Below are 15,913 nucleotides of genomic sequence, written 5' to 3'. Positions count from 1 at the left end.
TCAGATTGGGTTGGTCACGCTTTTTTTCCATAAAATTTCTGTTGAGCAAGGCTTTATGCCTGGCTTGGCCAATCAGGTGTTCATCCTCGAAAGTGTGATTGATACTAATTCGGATGGCTAGTAAGCTATTTTCCAGTGTCTATCGATAGTATTATGAGTACATGGCTTATGTTTATAAATAATAAATATCTATCATGTTGCCTAGCATCTTGCCATTTTTATACATGCCGTAAGGCGAGAATAGACATTGTCTATTACCTCTCGTGAAGAAGTTAGCGCACGTTTTACCCATCCTCGTCTATATGGGCTGGGTCAACGCAGGAAGCTTCAACTTCATCAGCGGCTGTCGATCTTACTTTGCAGTTCGCTACATGCTCTAGGATTTCTCTTCTCGTGAACGAAAAAGTCGTTTCACAACTACGACAACCCCAATACATCGGTACGTTATGGGGCACATGCACTTCGGGTTCTGGGATTGAGGATGCGGACGACTCCAAATTGATGGCACGATACCACATGTAGTCTGTTATCCGTATACCACGACGATTAACTAAAGAAGAGGAGTATAGTCAACGTAACAGATTTTTATGGCCAAACATATAGGCAAAATCACTTACCAAGCTTGGGATCCCAAGTCGTTGGTAGTTCAGGATCTTGCCCTTCTGCCTTTCTGACTTGATACTGGAAAGAATGAAATGTTTAGTTGAAGGTCCACCATGCGAAGCAGTAGTAAGATCAACTAACTGACCATTTTCAACAGCTCGGTCGATTTTGCTAAGCGAAAGTCCGCAGATATGACGGTTTCCATAAATTGAGACAGTTCGCCTACAGTCCGGATAGGCACAATTCTCTCGTGAGCTGCGGGTTTTCTTCATGAAACTATTTTTGACTTTTCATTCTTACCGCATAAGCTTTCGATCTCCATCTGATACTGTCGTTTATCCAACGATCCTGACATTTGCGCATGTCTTTGCTTGATTTCAAACTCAGACTTGATAATCTTTTGAATAACACTGGGTAATTTCTCCAACTCTTCATCGGATACCCAGACTTTGTCGTCTACGGAGGTCTTGTCGCTAAATTGGATACCCATTTGCACTCTTTGATTGGTTAGCACTGACCATACCGATCTAAGCCTGTGCGCCAATGTCAGCACATGCTCCGCTACTGGGATTGTCCGAAAGGAGAGCATGTAGTATCGATCAAAAACTACCACACTGCAATCCTCATTGATATCAACTGACACATATATAAGTCAGAGAATGTCGTTATTATTGGCATTTCCTTACACGATTGCTTACTAGATTTGGACAATAACAGTAATGAATGAACGCCTGGTCGTAGTTTAGTTTAGTTGTAGTAATATCGCAGTAGCTGTATCAAATCCAAAAGAAAATATGTATATTTACCTGGCACTTGAAGAAGGTTGACAATGTATGGTTTGTTCGTTTCCAGCAATTGTAGATAACATAGTATTTCATGTCTCATATCTTTCAACAGATCCAGGTCATCTATAGCAGCTATCAGAAAGTTTGGCTCAAACATGGACTTGTGAAGTATTCTTTTTGCTCACTTCTTCGAACATTTTCTCCTGTTCCTTGAATCCAATCCGGATGGGATGCAAAAACACTGCTAGGGTGAGGTGACAAAAACCGTTTTGCTACAAATGCTATATCAGTTCATGCTGGCTGTTATAAAGTCTCGATCATATAATGCTCACCTTGTGTATGAAAAACAATTTCGTTACTTTTCCTGTATGGATTGTGCTCATCCGGAAATGCGAATTGTGGGTATAAACCAGAACATATAATAAGTTTGATCAGATTAACAGCGTCCTTAGATAGAGCTACTCGGCTTCTATTGCGCAAGTCCTCAATATTGTTGGCCAATGAGAACTCTAGGTCCCGGATATCCGTTGAACTATCCAGCACATCTGATACAAATGAGTTGATGTGTCATGTATATCTCATTTTATAGAAGCTTCTTTCTTACCTTCCATGTTCTCCTCATCAATGCTGGTCATATTTAAGAGCTTTCGCCTTTTCGGTTGCCGCTGTGACATTTTTTCTTTCCTTAAACGCTGCCTCTTCTGGTCGCGGTCGGTCTCTAACATCTAAATTGTTTAATTAGCTATCATTCCCGATACAATGTTGACACCGATTACGCAGCTTACCTGGAGTGATAGTCTGCTTGCTTCTATTTCAGCCATCAATCCTGGTTGAAAATCATTCAAAATCTTTTCAAATTGTCTTTTCAATTTCGCGATCTACACTTTATATTAGGAAGGGGCCATTGTAAGTTCACAGGCGATGAGGTAAACTTGCCTCATATAATCGCTGCTCCTCAACACCATGACGTTTACACCATGACCTTGAAGATTCCTGATTAGAAAGGAATTAGGTATGCGGAATTAGCTTGATAGCTCAACGAAATACACGAAAGCATACCCCTCTCTGTGCCTTCACATCTAGCCAAGCGGTCCATAGGTTCAATAGAGTGAATGGGTCACCATACTCCGAGTCCAGAGTGCGACGATTCTATATTTCTACATCATAAATTTGACAATGGCAAATACAGTTTTCGTGAGATCGTTTTACTAACCTTTGTTATATCTGGATTTGCATTACGAGGGAGGCGGATGAATGGCGACTGGACACTCATGCTGGCTGCGATGATAATGATCTGTTCAACAAGATGGAAAACCTAAGGAATCAATATTTTTGGTGAATAACGTATGCTGAGTAGTCACCATCATGCTCGACTACATACACTAGACATAATTAACATCTTGCCTAAGACAGCATCAATTGGTAGATCTGCAAGCACTTGGCCAAGTGGAGTGATCGTCTCATCACCATCCAGCGCATCCAGTGCTTTTAACATGTTTATAGACGCTTCCAAAGCGATGGGTGAAGGACTCTAATTGAGATACGTCAGTGCCCATTTAATCTGAACAGTATCATATATGTCAGCCTCGTTACCTCAATGAATTCAAACTGTGCTGGGTCACCTAAGCCGAGAGCCTTGATATCCAATACGATCGGCTCCAGCGGAGCTCGCTGGATTTCAGGTACAGCGAATTCATTCATATGGTTATACTCGTTCTCGGAATAAAGTCGGAAACATTCGCCAGGTCCAGTTCTGCCAGCTCTGCCGGTCCGTTGGGCTGCACTGGCTTTCGATATCCAGAATTCCGACAACTTGCTCATGTTGGAATGAGATTCATGCGAAAGCTCCTTGACTTTACCAGAGTCGATGATGAATCGGATTCCATCAATTGTCACACTGGTTTCCGCTCTGTAATATTACTGTCAGTAGAGCATTTCGACACCGTTTTGTATGAATCGTTACTCACATATTTGAACTAATGATGCACTTGCGGACACCTTCAGGAGCAACATGAAATACCTGAAAAGAGCGACAGTTATTACATTGCGAATGCGTTGTACCTGCCTGGCTAGACTGTTCTGACCTTATCTTGCATGTCAATGGATAACGACGAATGAAGCATCAGAATGATCCATTTTCTATCGCGATTTCCCGTCAATAAAGCAATCTAAAAAAACAAGTTGGCAATCAAATACTCACTTTGTTTGCGTCGCATACGGTGTCAGTCCTTCGGCAAGCGCTGTTATCTACAGAGCACGCATAAAGTTAGTGGAGGCGCTTTAATAAGGACGTGCGTACTCTGCTGCCCTTACTTCTTCTATGCCCGACATGAAGATAAGTAGATCCCCACGTTCTGAAGAAGACACTGATTGATCGATGTAATCCAATATCTTTAAATATGGGGCTATATAGACTACATTATTTGGTATACTTGATAGATATCAACAGATCAATAGTGCTTACCTGCTGAAATTCGCTCCGATCGACTAGGTATTGAGGTCTGCCATTTGAAAGTCTCATTATGAATATTGAAATTTATATGATGCCTACTTCAATGGACGTTATGATACCTTAATCTCCTGACTTTGTCGCTTTCGATATTCCGTTTCATCAACAAGGTTTTTGTCATCCTTTTCGTTTGGCATATACATTATTTTTACATCAAACATTCTGCCTGGCACCTACATTGTATTGATCAATGATGGTGAAGTCATCAACTTTCCATCTCGCTACTTACCATGATTGCAGGAGCATCAAAATACTGAGCAAACAGTTCGGCATTCAAGGTAGCACTCATCAGTACTACGTGCAAGTCCTCACGTTCCTTCAGCAGACGTCTCAAGATACCAAGCAAGAAATCCCCTTCAAGCCAAAGTACAAGGTCAATATCTCACTAGATAATGGGCGTCAATTCCTCTGATTATTACCTATCAAATGTCGCTCATGGACTTCATCAACAACAATAACATCATATTTTGATAATTGCGGATCATTCGCATATTGGCGGAGGAGTAGACCCTAAGTCATTCGGCTTCAGAGAAACCGGATTGCAATACTAAACAGTAGTTGATTATCTTACCTCGGTGAGAAACAACGCTCTAGTTTTTGCAGTTGATGTTCCTTCAAATCTAACTTGATATGCAATTTCTGATCCGTACTCGTTCATTGTTTCATAGCTACTATGATATTAGTAGCCATATCAAAGTTAAACAGGAAGCTGATTGTAATACATATACCTTACGCGTTTTGCCAGTGATGAGCAGGCTATCCTTCTAGGCTGAGTGCACGCGATGTGATCAAAGCCGGCTTTCAACAGCATCTGTGGTACTGTGATCTTTAAACTTAGTATGAATTCGTCTTAATTCCGTCAATAGCTACCCAACAACGTCTACCTTGTGTACTTTTTCCGCAGCCGGTGTCGCCAGCGATTAGCAACACCCGGTGCTTGCGTAGTGTATGTACAATGGCTTTCTCATATTTTGTTATAGGCAGGCTGCCTCTATCCTTTTCAATTTTTGCCTTTTGTGCTGCTTGCTGCTTTCGATAGTAATCGTGAAACAGGATCACAGCATTTCGGATTGTTTCGCTCTCGTCTTTCAAAGCGTGCCCTGTTGATGTAGCTGACATAGTCTCGTTTTCGGATCGAATTTTCCATTGCCGAAGCCCGCTATACTTGCGGTAAAACCCTGACGATATTGTCAGTACCACCATTCCGCGAAATTGGCCATCATCCCATATATCGGTGTAGACATTTACCTTTGAATTCATCATATCTAGGTGAGCCTCTCCGGAGAAAGAATGTGGCGAGGCCACGCTTCTCTTTGGAGAAGAAGATGTCGTCGGCTGTATCACTCCAGGGTAGCTGCTCAGAGGATTGCTGGCTTTCAGATGGAGCGGGTTTTGCTGTCTTTATATAGTCTTGCGCTTCTTTTAAAGCTGTTGCTTTCATTTCCGGATTATCTAACTACATTACATTATGAGGTTAAGAAGATATACGCCAGAACCAAATAAACTTTTGGCAGATCGCCGACATTGGCCTTACTATTTCTCGAAGATTCCATACTTTCTTATATGGCACCTTGCTCTTAATGATAGATCCGTCAACATCGTACCGCTCTTCTGGGCGTTGGCGTTGGCGCGGACGCGAACGCTTCATGGTTCAATCGAATATTTTTGGGATAAATGCTGTGCTGAGCAGTCCACTTGCCCCACTTCATATTTTATGAGATGCAAGATTATGGCATATTTGACTGTCATGCACACTTGCATGAAGACAACTTTCCTCCTGGGTCAGTGAATAACCTTGAAATCATATTAAGCAATGCTCGAAAGGCCAACATTCAAACCATAGTCAGCGTCTCTGAAGGTTTATTAGACGCACCCAAAGTGCTGAAGCTGGCTGCTCAGTCGAACGGTCTGATCCTAGCTGGAGTTGGCTTACACCCGGTGCAAACATACAATGAAAACGACGAACAGATCGAACGCTCTGTTACTTTGGACGATTTCGAAAAGTTTCTACCATACGTCCGCAAATGTATCGACGACAAGCAAATTTGTTGTGTAGGCGAAGGTATAAATCTGATTTATCGTAATCACATTGTGTGGAAAGTGTCCGACAACTTACATTCAATGCGTGATTAGTCGGTTTAGATTTTTCTCCTCATATAGTGAGAAACAAAGACATGCCAGAAGAGCACTATCGTGATATCCAAACACAAGTTTTTCGCAAACAGATAGAACTAGCCATCAAAGCGGATCTGCCGCTCAATGTGCATTCACGGTAATACTCTGGTGGGCCTTCTCGTTTTTTTCGCTCAACGGCGTTAATGTTTAACTCTAGGTCTGCTGGACACTATGCTATTGAAGAGTTACAGAAAGCAGGTGCCAAAAGGGCAGTGTTGCATGCGTTTGATGGCAAGTAAGTACCAAATTCCGGAACATGGAGCTTTGTGCAGCGAACCGGCTAACACTGTCTTGAATTTCAGAGCTTCACATGCTCTGAAAGGTGTAGAGGCAGGGTAAGATTTCGACAAAGTCTGATGCCTGTTTATTTGAACAGATATTGATACCATTGACAGGTACTATTTCTCAGTGCCACCGTCTATTATACGATCACCTCAGAAACAAAAATTAGTATCGTCTTTACCTTTATCACATCTTTTGCTAGAGACAGATTCCCCTGCCCTGGGTCCGACCAAAGGCGACGACAACCAGCCAGCAAATGCAATTATATCGGCGCAAGAAATTGCTCGCATAAAGGACATAGATGTTTCGGAAGTGGTAAGATGACCTGCTTGTACTATCCATTGACCATCTTTCGATATTCATGAATGTTTGCGATTATAGATTAGAATTACCGGAGAAAATGCCCGTCATCTTTTCTCCCATATTCCATAGCTTAGTTAGACTGTGTGAAGACTGAATAAAAATATTCCTGCTTCATCAAGCGAAGGAGAATTGCATGAAATTGTAATTCCGACGCTGATTCAAGGTTTCCAACACTGGAGAAAATTACTCTGAACGCTTTAGCAACTGTATCCAGATCTCTCAACACTTTGGCGATGACTTTGGCCAAATTTGAAGATGTTATTCAACAACTGCAAGGCAATGACCCTGTTCAAGTCTATAGAGCTCTAAAAATTGTGAAAAACTCTATCATTGGGAACAGAACGAAAAAAGCACAGTATGCGAATTCAGGCATTATTCATAGGTACGTTCTCTTTGGATGTTATACTCAAGTGCGGCACCACTGAAATCAATCTCCAATCGAGCCTAACTTTCATGTATATAGACTTGTTCAGCTACTGTCCCCTTCAAATGGCGTCTCCGAAGATCTTCGTATGCAAGCGGCGACTATTCTGGGCAGCTTCGCACATGGTAGGTGGAGGAACACAACCGTGCTGCGTTCTATTTGTCCTCTAAATTGATGATTGATTTGCTTAGGGAATGATGAAATTGTATCGCAGATAATAGCGGCCGGTGCGATACCACAATTGCTCAATGCACTGACGTTACCAAGCGACACTCCACCAGCAATTGCAGTGGAACAAAACATCAAGATGCTAGAGGCGGCTACCCGTGCATTGAAGGCTATTTATTCTTCTGGAAAAGCGTACAAAAAAGATATCTATACGGTGAGTTTTTTTAAGGATTGAAAGTGAGGTTATCTTCCCATCTCACATAAGGACTTTAACTACGTAAAGAGCAACCGCCTGGACAACATCATGACTATCCTTAAAGTGACTACAGCTGCTATCAGCGAAGAAGCAAATCAAGCTTCACAGACTGCGTCGTTTGTGATGATTGCGGAGCTTACTACATCTATCATTGCACGTTGCTGTACAACACATGAAGAGCAAACATTCCTTAGTCAGTGTGGTGTGATTGAACCGCTCGTTGCGTTGTTACATTCTGGATACACAAAGGTATACTGCTTTTACCTTATTGAACTACTCTATAAGAAAAGCGTATAGTCTGACTCAAATCTTTATGTAGGCACAGGAAGCTGCTTTGGACGCTTTTTCATCGTTATGCCGCGAGAATATCGATATATCAAGAGCTTCGCTCAATGCACGAGGTAAGGCTGCTTGCTGCAATACCGAGATTGCACATCATTCATTCGCCATCTCATATTTTCTGGTGCACAGCTCCATTCGGACAGATGACTTTGACTACCATGCTGGATTTAGTAAGAGACAAGAGCCAGAGTATGCGTTTGGCCGCGGCGACTTGGTAGGAATCCTGTTACTATGAAAATTCAAGGTAACATCAGCTAACGCTTTATTCCATAGTCTGACTAATATCTATAGAGCGGATGTTTTCCCAGAGCCTTTCTCGGATATTGTGCTCGTCGTTTTACCAACCTTGATTAAATTGTTGAAGGAAGACAATACTTTGGTTCAAGAAAAAGCTCCTTTGATTATGGCTGATTTGGTTAAAGATAGTGAGACCATGCAAAAGGCGGCATATGAAGCCGATGCCATCCCAAACCTTGCCTCTATACTAGCGAGCGTTTCTAAGGAAGACGATGAGACTAATGAGCATCGGATAGGAGTGCAAGGCTCTGGCGGACTGGTTGCATCCAAGGAAAAAGTGAAAGAGGTACATACATTTGGTTACTGTGACTTCTGAGCGCTACATGTATTTACAGCGATACTTTGCAGAATTGTCTCATCGCGCTTGCCGCTGTTTGTTTGCTAAGAGAAGAATGCAGGACTCAAGCCATCAACTCAAAAATCCTACCTTATGCTGTTGGAGCTATGTCCAGTCACAATCCAGCTATTCGACTGGCGGCGTGTCAATGTATAAAATCACTTTCACGTAGTGTTCGACATCTGCGAACTCACCTTGTGGATGCCGGTGTGATCAGTCCACTATTGAAGGTACGTTGGTCGAAACCAGCACTCTGAAAATTTAGGATGAAATCTGAAATAATTATAGCAGCTGCTTGACGATGGATCTCCTGTCGTCCAAGCCGCCGCATGCGGTTCCCTATGTAATATGATTTTGGATTTCTCACCCATGAAGAAGACCGTCATTGAAGAAGGAGGACTGGCTAGTTTTGTTAAATTCACGCATTCCGACAACGCAGCCCTAAAATTAAATTCGGTTTGGTCACTGAAGAACCTGCTATACAGTGCAGATTCTGAGATCAAGCGAACCGTGATGCAACAATTGGGATATGACTATCTTATTGAACTGTTGAACGATTCTTCTTTGGAAGTGCAAGAGCAAGCTCTGGATCTTGTGCGAAATCTTGCTTGTGGAACAAAAGAGGTAATTAAGAAAGAGCGATGGCATCAGCTGTGTTCACGCTCGGTCAGCTGACTATGACTTTAGGATATTGATGATGTATTCAACGGTATTGGCGAGAACCAGCTGCTTGATATTTTGGAAAGGAGGTTGACCAATAGCATGATGATTGATGACGGTGGAGACAACGCATCTCTAGTAAGTTGTTATGTTTTCCTTCAAGAGCTGTATTGACAAAATGACTAAAAGTTTATGAATCTAGACCTTAGAACCGGCATTATATACACTTGTCAATATCGCTGTAGGAAGCAGTCAGCACAAGTCAGCTCTACTCAAACGACCAGAACTTATGCAGAGCATCGTCCGACACATGGTATGAAGCTGCTAAATGAATTTTAATGGATTTCAAACAGTATCTAATGGCCCATCCTTGTTACAGTCGCACGAAAAAGCTTCCATACGAAGCTCTACAGCTTGGTGCATCATTAATTTGACTTGGTCAGACAATGAGGACAAAGGTAAAAAAAAAAAAGAGGATTGATGCTGCCACGATGATTATAAAAATCGAGAGGCTAATTCTATCACAGTACTTCCAGAATGCTTTGTCATACTTAAGGACCTCGGTGTGGAAGAAAAGTTGAAGGTAATGGAGAGCGATCCGGAGCGTGACGTTCGAGATCGTGCGAGGACGGCATTAAGCCAACTTACCAGCCTCTCCGATATGCAAGAAGTATAATTAGCTGTACTGCTTTTCAATTCTTCTAGCTAGCTATCAAGGAGGTTATTAGAACATTTCTGTATAACATAACTGCACATAACAAAGCTAACATGAAAGGGTGCGGTAGCAAATGACCCAGCCTTATTTTTTTTATTAAAGACAATTCGTAACCAGTAGGTTGCTACAACAGTGTTCTTTGAATAAGTTACTATAGTTCAATATCAATGTCTCCAGTTTTGATCTGGGATTTAGGACAAAGCTGATGCCAATTCGCCAATAATGGAACCAGATGAATCCAGGGTATACTGCCATAGCATAACACCAGCATCCCATCCTTGAGCTTTGGCTTGGCTAAGGCAGGTCGCTAGAGCACTAGGGTCCATGTAACCAGTGTTCGTTGCTCCTGCTGGAGTGGCCGGTTTACCAATCAATAGCTTGTCAGAATCGATACCACTGTCGATAATTTCAAACAGTGAAGTACCAGGGAAAGCTCCACCGGATTGCGTTAGCAAGGTCGTACACGTATCATAGCCACTACTTCCTTGGTTATAGAATTGAGTATTATACCAATCGATGCTACTGCCAACCTCCTTGTGTACAGCTTGATAAGCACCGTTGGGGTACTGAGCAGTGTTGATAATGAAGTAAGGAGCCTGGGGGGCATGAGAAATAAGATAATCTCCAGAAGGAAGTTCAGCACGCAAAGCGTTTTGAAAAGTAATTAGCCACTGTTCGCCAGTTCCTGCATCCATAGCGCTGTTGTCTTCCCAGTCAATGTCAGCGCCATCGAGATCATACTGTTTGACAATAGCAGCGAGGTTCTTGGCAGAGGTTGTTGGGTCAACACCTCCGGTGGTTGGCCATTCAGCTGCACCATAGGCACTGATCAAAATTTTCTTTCCTGCTGCGTGAATTGCATCCAGATAAGACTGGCGTGTAGCAGAGTCAAGCTGTGCCCAACTGTAGCCACTGTCATAAAGACCCTGATCTAGCCAGAAACCAAGAATAATGACGTTGTAGTCATTGTCAGGAGCACTTCCGGGAACAGCAAATGAAGCAGCAGCTGTTGATCCGCTTGTGTTATCAATGTAGGTTACAAACTTGGTTCCAGAGGTTGAGAATGGAGTGGAGAGTTCCGCAATCTTACTAGCTGAAACTGCTTTGGTAGTCGAATTGTTTGTAGCAGGAGCTCTTATTTTATGACCATGGACAGCCGCAGATGGGGGAGTTGGTTTAGCAAATATTGTGCTTATGAAGGCGGCAGCAACGAGAAATAGACCTGCGGTTTTCATTGTGTGATCGAAGTTTAGTGATAGCATCTGCTAGAAGCCGAACAATACCCTATTTATATTTTATTTTCTGATTCTTCGTTCCCAATCATCGTTTCATTTAGAAAAGTACGATATCATATCGTCGAAAGGGATGCTACAGGTTATACGGGCCCAATACATGTTTAGCAATTCACTTGACTAAATTATGCCAGTAATAATATCAGACCACACAGTGTGTTACTCGAATTCGATATCTCGTGAGAGGACCCTGATATGAATTTCTGGCATAGAGGGTTAAACAACACAATGTAATTGGTACCAGAGCTTTTCCGGCTAGATTCAACAGGGCCCAAAACCGCTGATCTCATTACGACTGGTCATTCTGGTTGGACGAGTAAAATGAGCCGCAATGCTGTTTTACGTATGCGAAAGTAAATTTCTCAATTATAAACTGATGGTGCTTCAAATATGCAACATTTTCCATTCGCTATATTTTGGTTCCACTTCCAGATGATGGTTGGCCTATGGAGAAAGCATGTCGGTTCATTGATACAATAATTACGGTGACTATAAAGATGAAAAGGTAGACGAGGGATGGTTTTCATTGCTATTGTAATTAGTTTACCCAGAATGGCCGATGCGCGCTGTAAGGCTGTTCCTAACTATTGGATGTGTGTCCATCATATCGTACGCTAACAGACTTTTGTCTTTTTGGGTTTTTGAATGCTAATCGTTTGACTATTTAACGGATTGCATGAGCAGCTTCATCTACAAATTTTGGAATTACTTCGATTACAAAATAATGTGGCCAAAAAATTAGGAGTGGGTAACAATCGGTAAAATACTGGCTACAAAAAAGATGGGGCTCTCCCAGATACCTACCCGTATGCAGTCTTACGGTATGCAATCTAATATAATTTAGGTTTGTACACCTCATCTGAATGAGTGATATTAAACAGTGCATGGAAGTGTTTATTTTGCAAATGTCATGTTGCAGTGACGATTCATGATACATCATGGTTGTTGAAACAATATTGAAAGACTGTCCATTGATGATAAACTTAGCTGGTGCTTAAAGCCACCGGCTTTTACAGGGGAAAGCCGGTGGAAATGCACTGGCGGTAGCACAAACACAACAGAAACTTTTTTCCCATTTGAAAACCCACAAAATGGTTAGCTTACCAGCGCAGCACATTGTAGCTGGCCCATTTCTCAATCAAGGTCACGAGTGCTCTGAGTCTCCCAATTGAAAAAAAAAAACCTGAAAAGTACCTTGGTAATCGAACGGGGTGGGTGTTCTTAGGGACATTAGCTATTGATTCTAAGAAGCATCCATGCTGAATTCTACAATGACGGTGATTATTCAAAGGCATTCAACGTAACTCTTGTATGAACTCTTGTTTCTTTCAAGCAGTCGCCGCTCATAACGTTCTCATTTCAATCATCGATATGAATTATGCAAACATAAATAAGAAGAATTTATTACTGTGATTTGAAATACTATAAATTTTTTTTCCACATCTAAGGATAGTCGCAGTAGATAGAAGCACCGTTCATTTTGCAAACGGTACCGGAAGCACAAGCTTGGGTAACCCATCCACCATTAACACAAGTCTGATATTGGGCGCTGGTACCAGCTGCTATGCAGTTCATGGCACCATTGTTACTTGCAGTGCATGAGCCAGTAGCAGTGGCTGAAGCAGTGGTGGTAGTGGTGGTAGTGGTGGCCTTGGTGGTAGTGGTGGTAGCCTTGGTGGTGGTGGTGGTGGTGGTAGCCTTGGTGGTAGTGGTAGTGGTAGTAGTGGCGGGCTTGGTGGTAGTAGTAGTAGTGCCACCGCTGCTAGAGCCGGAAACAGCAGGAGCCAATTGTCCGATAATAGAGCCGGAGGTATCCAAAGTATATTGCCAAAGCATGACACCAGCAGACCATCCCTGAGCGCTAGCTTGGCTAAGACAGGCAGCAAGTGCACTAGGAGCCATATATCCAGTATTAGTGGCTCCTGCGGGAGTGGCTGGCTTACCGATCAATAGCTTATGGGAATCGACACCAGTGGCGATGATCTCGAAAAGCGAAGTGCCGGGGAAAGCACCACCAGATGTGTTCAATAGAGTTGCGCATGTGTCATAGCTGCTAGAGCCTTGGTTATAGAATTGAGTATTGTACCAATCAATGCTGCTACCAACTTGCTTGTGAACAGTTTGGTATGCTCCGTTAGGGTATTGAGCCTTGTTAACATAGAAGTAAGGGGCTTGAGGAGCATGGGAAATAAGATATTGACCGGAAGGAAGAGCAGCACGGAGGGCAGTCTGGAAGGTGATCAACCATGCCTCACCGGTTCCTCCATCCATAGCGTTGTTATCTTCCCAATCAATGTCACAACCATCGAAACCGTATTGCTTGACGATAGCAGCAAGGTTATTTGCACTGGTAGTGGGGTTAACTCCTCCAGAGGTAGGCCATTCTGCGGCACCAAAGGCACTGATCAACAGCTTTTTGCCAGATGCATGGATGGCATCAAGGTAGGTTTGACGAGTAGTGGCGTCAAGTTGTGCCCAACTGTAACCACTATCGTAAAGACCTTGGTCCAACCAGAAACCAAGAATGATGACGTTGTAGTCATTAGCAGGAGCAGACCCAGGAACAGCAAATGAAGCTGCAGCAGTAGAACCGCTCTATTGGGACATCGGATTAGAACAAGCTTCATTACATGTTGGACCTGGACCATCGCACCAAACGGCAATAGAGAGAAAAGTCACTTACGGTATTGTCAATATAGCTGACAAATTTGGGTCCGGTAAGAGAGAATGGAGTATTACCGTCGCTAACAGCAGCAGCAAGAACTTTAGGATGGGCGGCGACAGCAGCAGCCGATGTCTTGGCTGGCTTTGGTCGCAGCTTGTGACCGTGGACGGCATCAAAAGGAACAGCAGGTTTGGCGCTGGTAAAGCCGGCAAGAGCAACCGCAATGAATGACAAAGCAAGCAATTTCATTGAGAGTATATGTATTTGTTTAATGAAAGGACACTGGGCTCTGGAGAGAACTTGTAATGAAGAATACTCGGCATGATCGTATAAATTCACGGCTTATATACTCTTTGTCGGCCTTAAGATGCATGTACTACGTTGAGGGTCTAAAGGGTCTTTTGTTATACAAAAACCAAACGCCAGTTCAGGAATTCGTTTGCGTAATAGGCAGCCCGTCGTAATCACAATGCCACCTATGTACTACACAATGTGATATCTGAAGGAAGACCCTGATGAAACCCCTACGATACACAAGCGAGGAATATAAGCGGTAAGTAATGCGTAAGGATGGGCATTTATATCTATCAAGTGACACAGGCAAGCCTAACTACCGTATGTGCAATTGCTCCCACTCAGGAATCTACATTCATCCCAGTCCCTAAATATCAATTTCTACTTACGATCTGCGATAAACAGAATGAATTTTAATTATGCTGAATGGGTTTCGTAGTTCATCATCGAACGGCTTTTCGCTCACTAGATCAAGTTATCTTTTTTGCGGTGATTTCGTTATCTCACAGAAGTAGGCGGTGAGGAGTCGCATGGGCAATTTCTTGTGCAATGGAGGATAAAAGCAAATTAAAATCTTCCCAAAAAGCGCTTGCTTCAGCAGACTGACCCTGACGATCGGTGCAACAATGGATTTTCTCAAGTCGATATGACTTAGCCTACTCACCCCATTAATCCATCATTAAGACTTGCCTTTGCTTTTAATAATGTTTTCTGATTCATGTCAAAGATAGCAACGAAAACTTATCATTATAAGCTCATCGATGGTGGAAATGAAAGCGGTGTAATTTTAGGCGGGCATCCAGCCGCTCTCACGACCCTTTCACTGCCTGAGTTCAAAGATTTTGTGTTCAGTGGCATAATGAAAATTACTTTGTGCAGCTGGGATAAAAACCCAGACGTGTAATCTTGGTACTTCTTGCCTGTTCTTATGATTCAATGTGGCGTTATATTCATAGGAATCATGCAGGTGAACCTCGTACAAGCCTCAGGTGAAATAGCAATGTGGGAGAGCATTTTGCCTGTTGACGAATGGCTTTCTTTTACGTGACTTGTAGATTCAACACAAATGGCACAGTTGTTATGTACCGATTGTTCGGCAAGCACCAAGTGAATTTGAATAAGGTTATTTTAATCTTGGAGAAAGTATGGACTTGTAGTCCCTGAACTTGTGAACCCTGCAAACGAACTACGCACACGATCTCCCAGGTATGACAAGTCAACCTAGTCTACCTATCTTATGGTAATACAGGGTCTAAGACGCCAATCCATTTCCTGTATACCGCAAGTTCGGCATATGACATTTTCATTTACATTTTTTTCAGTAATACGGTTGTTCATTGCTAGCAACAAACAAAATTAAAGACAGTGCGTATCCGTGATCTTGGTAATGGTACTAAGACAAAAACGGGCAAAGTAATAATCATCAAATTTCAAAATTGTACGGCATCTACCGCGCTGTAACCGCGCGCGCAACTGGTCCATAGTGTCGGTTTTTTTCAATTCAAACATTAGCCAATAGCCAGTTTTACTGACATAATAGGCGTTCTTGTCCGTGTGCTTCAACAATTTTGATTGACTTCTTTTGAAAGGGCGGAGTAATTCGACAACGAGATCTCTGTTTCTCTAGATAGGGCTTTTGGCTCATCAAAACCTAGTTAGCCACTTGATTGAAAGACTTTTGCATGTTATATTGTGAAGTAATATTTTGAAGTAATATTTTGAAATACAGGTATTCATTTCTTATTT

At 42.5% G+C, this 15,913-nt stretch overlaps 7 protein-coding genes across 7 annotated transcripts; 2 read left to right on the top strand and 5 right to left on the bottom strand.

Moving 5' to 3' along the window:
- Window positions 1–99: 99 nt before the first annotated feature.
- On the bottom strand, window positions 100–2,986 carry K450DRAFT_225480 (uncharacterized protein). Its single transcript, XM_051586381.1, has 14 exons — window positions 2,770–2,986; window positions 2,602–2,703; window positions 2,325–2,381; window positions 2,174–2,266; window positions 1,993–2,113; window positions 1,721–1,933; window positions 1,574–1,660; window positions 1,410–1,511; window positions 1,302–1,334; window positions 904–1,239; window positions 749–825; window positions 618–681; window positions 259–550; window positions 100–139 (listed from the first exon to the last, which is right to left on the bottom strand). The coding sequence occupies exons 1-13, from the start codon at window positions 2,881–2,883 to the stop codon at window positions 285–287; spliced, it is 1,665 nt and encodes a 554-aa protein (XP_051447925.1). The 5' UTR covers window positions 2,884–2,986; the 3' UTR covers window positions 100–139; window positions 259–284.
- A 1,240-nt stretch (window positions 2,987–4,226) lies between these two features.
- K450DRAFT_225462 (uncharacterized protein) lies at window positions 4,227–6,017 on the bottom strand. The gene is made up of 6 exons (XM_051586380.1): window positions 5,453–6,017; window positions 5,146–5,353; window positions 4,782–5,075; window positions 4,626–4,716; window positions 4,317–4,565; window positions 4,227–4,251 (listed from the first exon to the last, which is right to left on the bottom strand). The coding sequence occupies exons 1-5, from the start codon at window positions 5,543–5,545 to the stop codon at window positions 4,460–4,462; spliced, it is 792 nt and encodes a 263-aa protein (XP_051447924.1). The 5' UTR covers window positions 5,546–6,017; the 3' UTR covers window positions 4,227–4,251; window positions 4,317–4,459.
- On the top strand, window positions 5,637–6,900 carry K450DRAFT_225449 (uncharacterized protein). Its single transcript, XM_051586379.1, has 7 exons — window positions 5,637–5,678; window positions 5,756–5,959; window positions 6,031–6,169; window positions 6,230–6,307; window positions 6,375–6,407; window positions 6,468–6,669; window positions 6,736–6,900. The coding sequence occupies exons 1-7, from the start codon at window positions 5,645–5,647 to the stop codon at window positions 6,784–6,786; spliced, it is 741 nt and encodes a 246-aa protein (XP_051447923.1). The 5' UTR covers window positions 5,637–5,644; the 3' UTR covers window positions 6,787–6,900.
- An 18-nt stretch (window positions 6,901–6,918) lies between these two features.
- On the top strand, window positions 6,919–10,126 carry K450DRAFT_225432 (uncharacterized protein). Its single transcript, XM_051586378.1, has 13 exons — window positions 6,919–7,099; window positions 7,181–7,266; window positions 7,333–7,523; window positions 7,593–7,814; window positions 7,885–7,966; window positions 8,037–8,121; window positions 8,181–8,490; window positions 8,553–8,771; window positions 8,833–9,165; window positions 9,229–9,339; window positions 9,404–9,514; window positions 9,581–9,659; window positions 9,729–10,126. The coding sequence occupies exons 1-13, from the start codon at window positions 6,951–6,953 to the stop codon at window positions 9,875–9,877; spliced, it is 2,127 nt and encodes a 708-aa protein (XP_051447922.1). The 5' UTR covers window positions 6,919–6,950; the 3' UTR covers window positions 9,878–10,126.
- A 35-nt stretch (window positions 10,127–10,161) lies between these two features.
- Window positions 10,162–10,884, bottom strand: K450DRAFT_155266 (uncharacterized protein; the record flags this gene model as incomplete). Its single annotated transcript, XM_051583967.1, has 1 exon — window positions 10,162–10,884. A coding segment is annotated over one exon (723 nt), but the record flags the coding sequence as incomplete, so codon positions are not given.
- Window positions 10,885–12,152: 1,268 nt separating this feature from the next.
- On the bottom strand, window positions 12,153–13,063 carry K450DRAFT_225430 (uncharacterized protein). The gene has a single exon (XM_051586377.1). It carries the CDS (start codon window positions 13,042–13,044, stop codon window positions 12,652–12,654), a length of 393 nt encoding a protein of 130 aa, XP_051447920.1. The 5' UTR covers window positions 13,045–13,063; the 3' UTR covers window positions 12,153–12,651.
- Window positions 13,033–13,797, bottom strand: K450DRAFT_157893 (uncharacterized protein; the record flags this gene model as incomplete). The annotated part of the gene is made up of 1 exon (XM_051583987.1): window positions 13,033–13,797. A coding segment is annotated over one exon (765 nt), but the record flags the coding sequence as incomplete, so codon positions are not given.
- Between the last annotated feature and the right edge of the window lie 2,116 nt (window positions 13,798–15,913).

This window comes from Umbelopsis ramanniana (assembly GCF_025399195.1).
Source record: "Umbelopsis ramanniana AG unplaced genomic scaffold K450scaffold_7, whole genome shotgun sequence".
Lineage (NCBI taxonomy): Eukaryota > Fungi > Mucoromycota > Umbelopsidomycetes > Umbelopsidales > Umbelopsidaceae > Umbelopsis > Umbelopsis ramanniana.
This window is presented reverse-complemented; position numbering and strand designations above follow the sequence as displayed.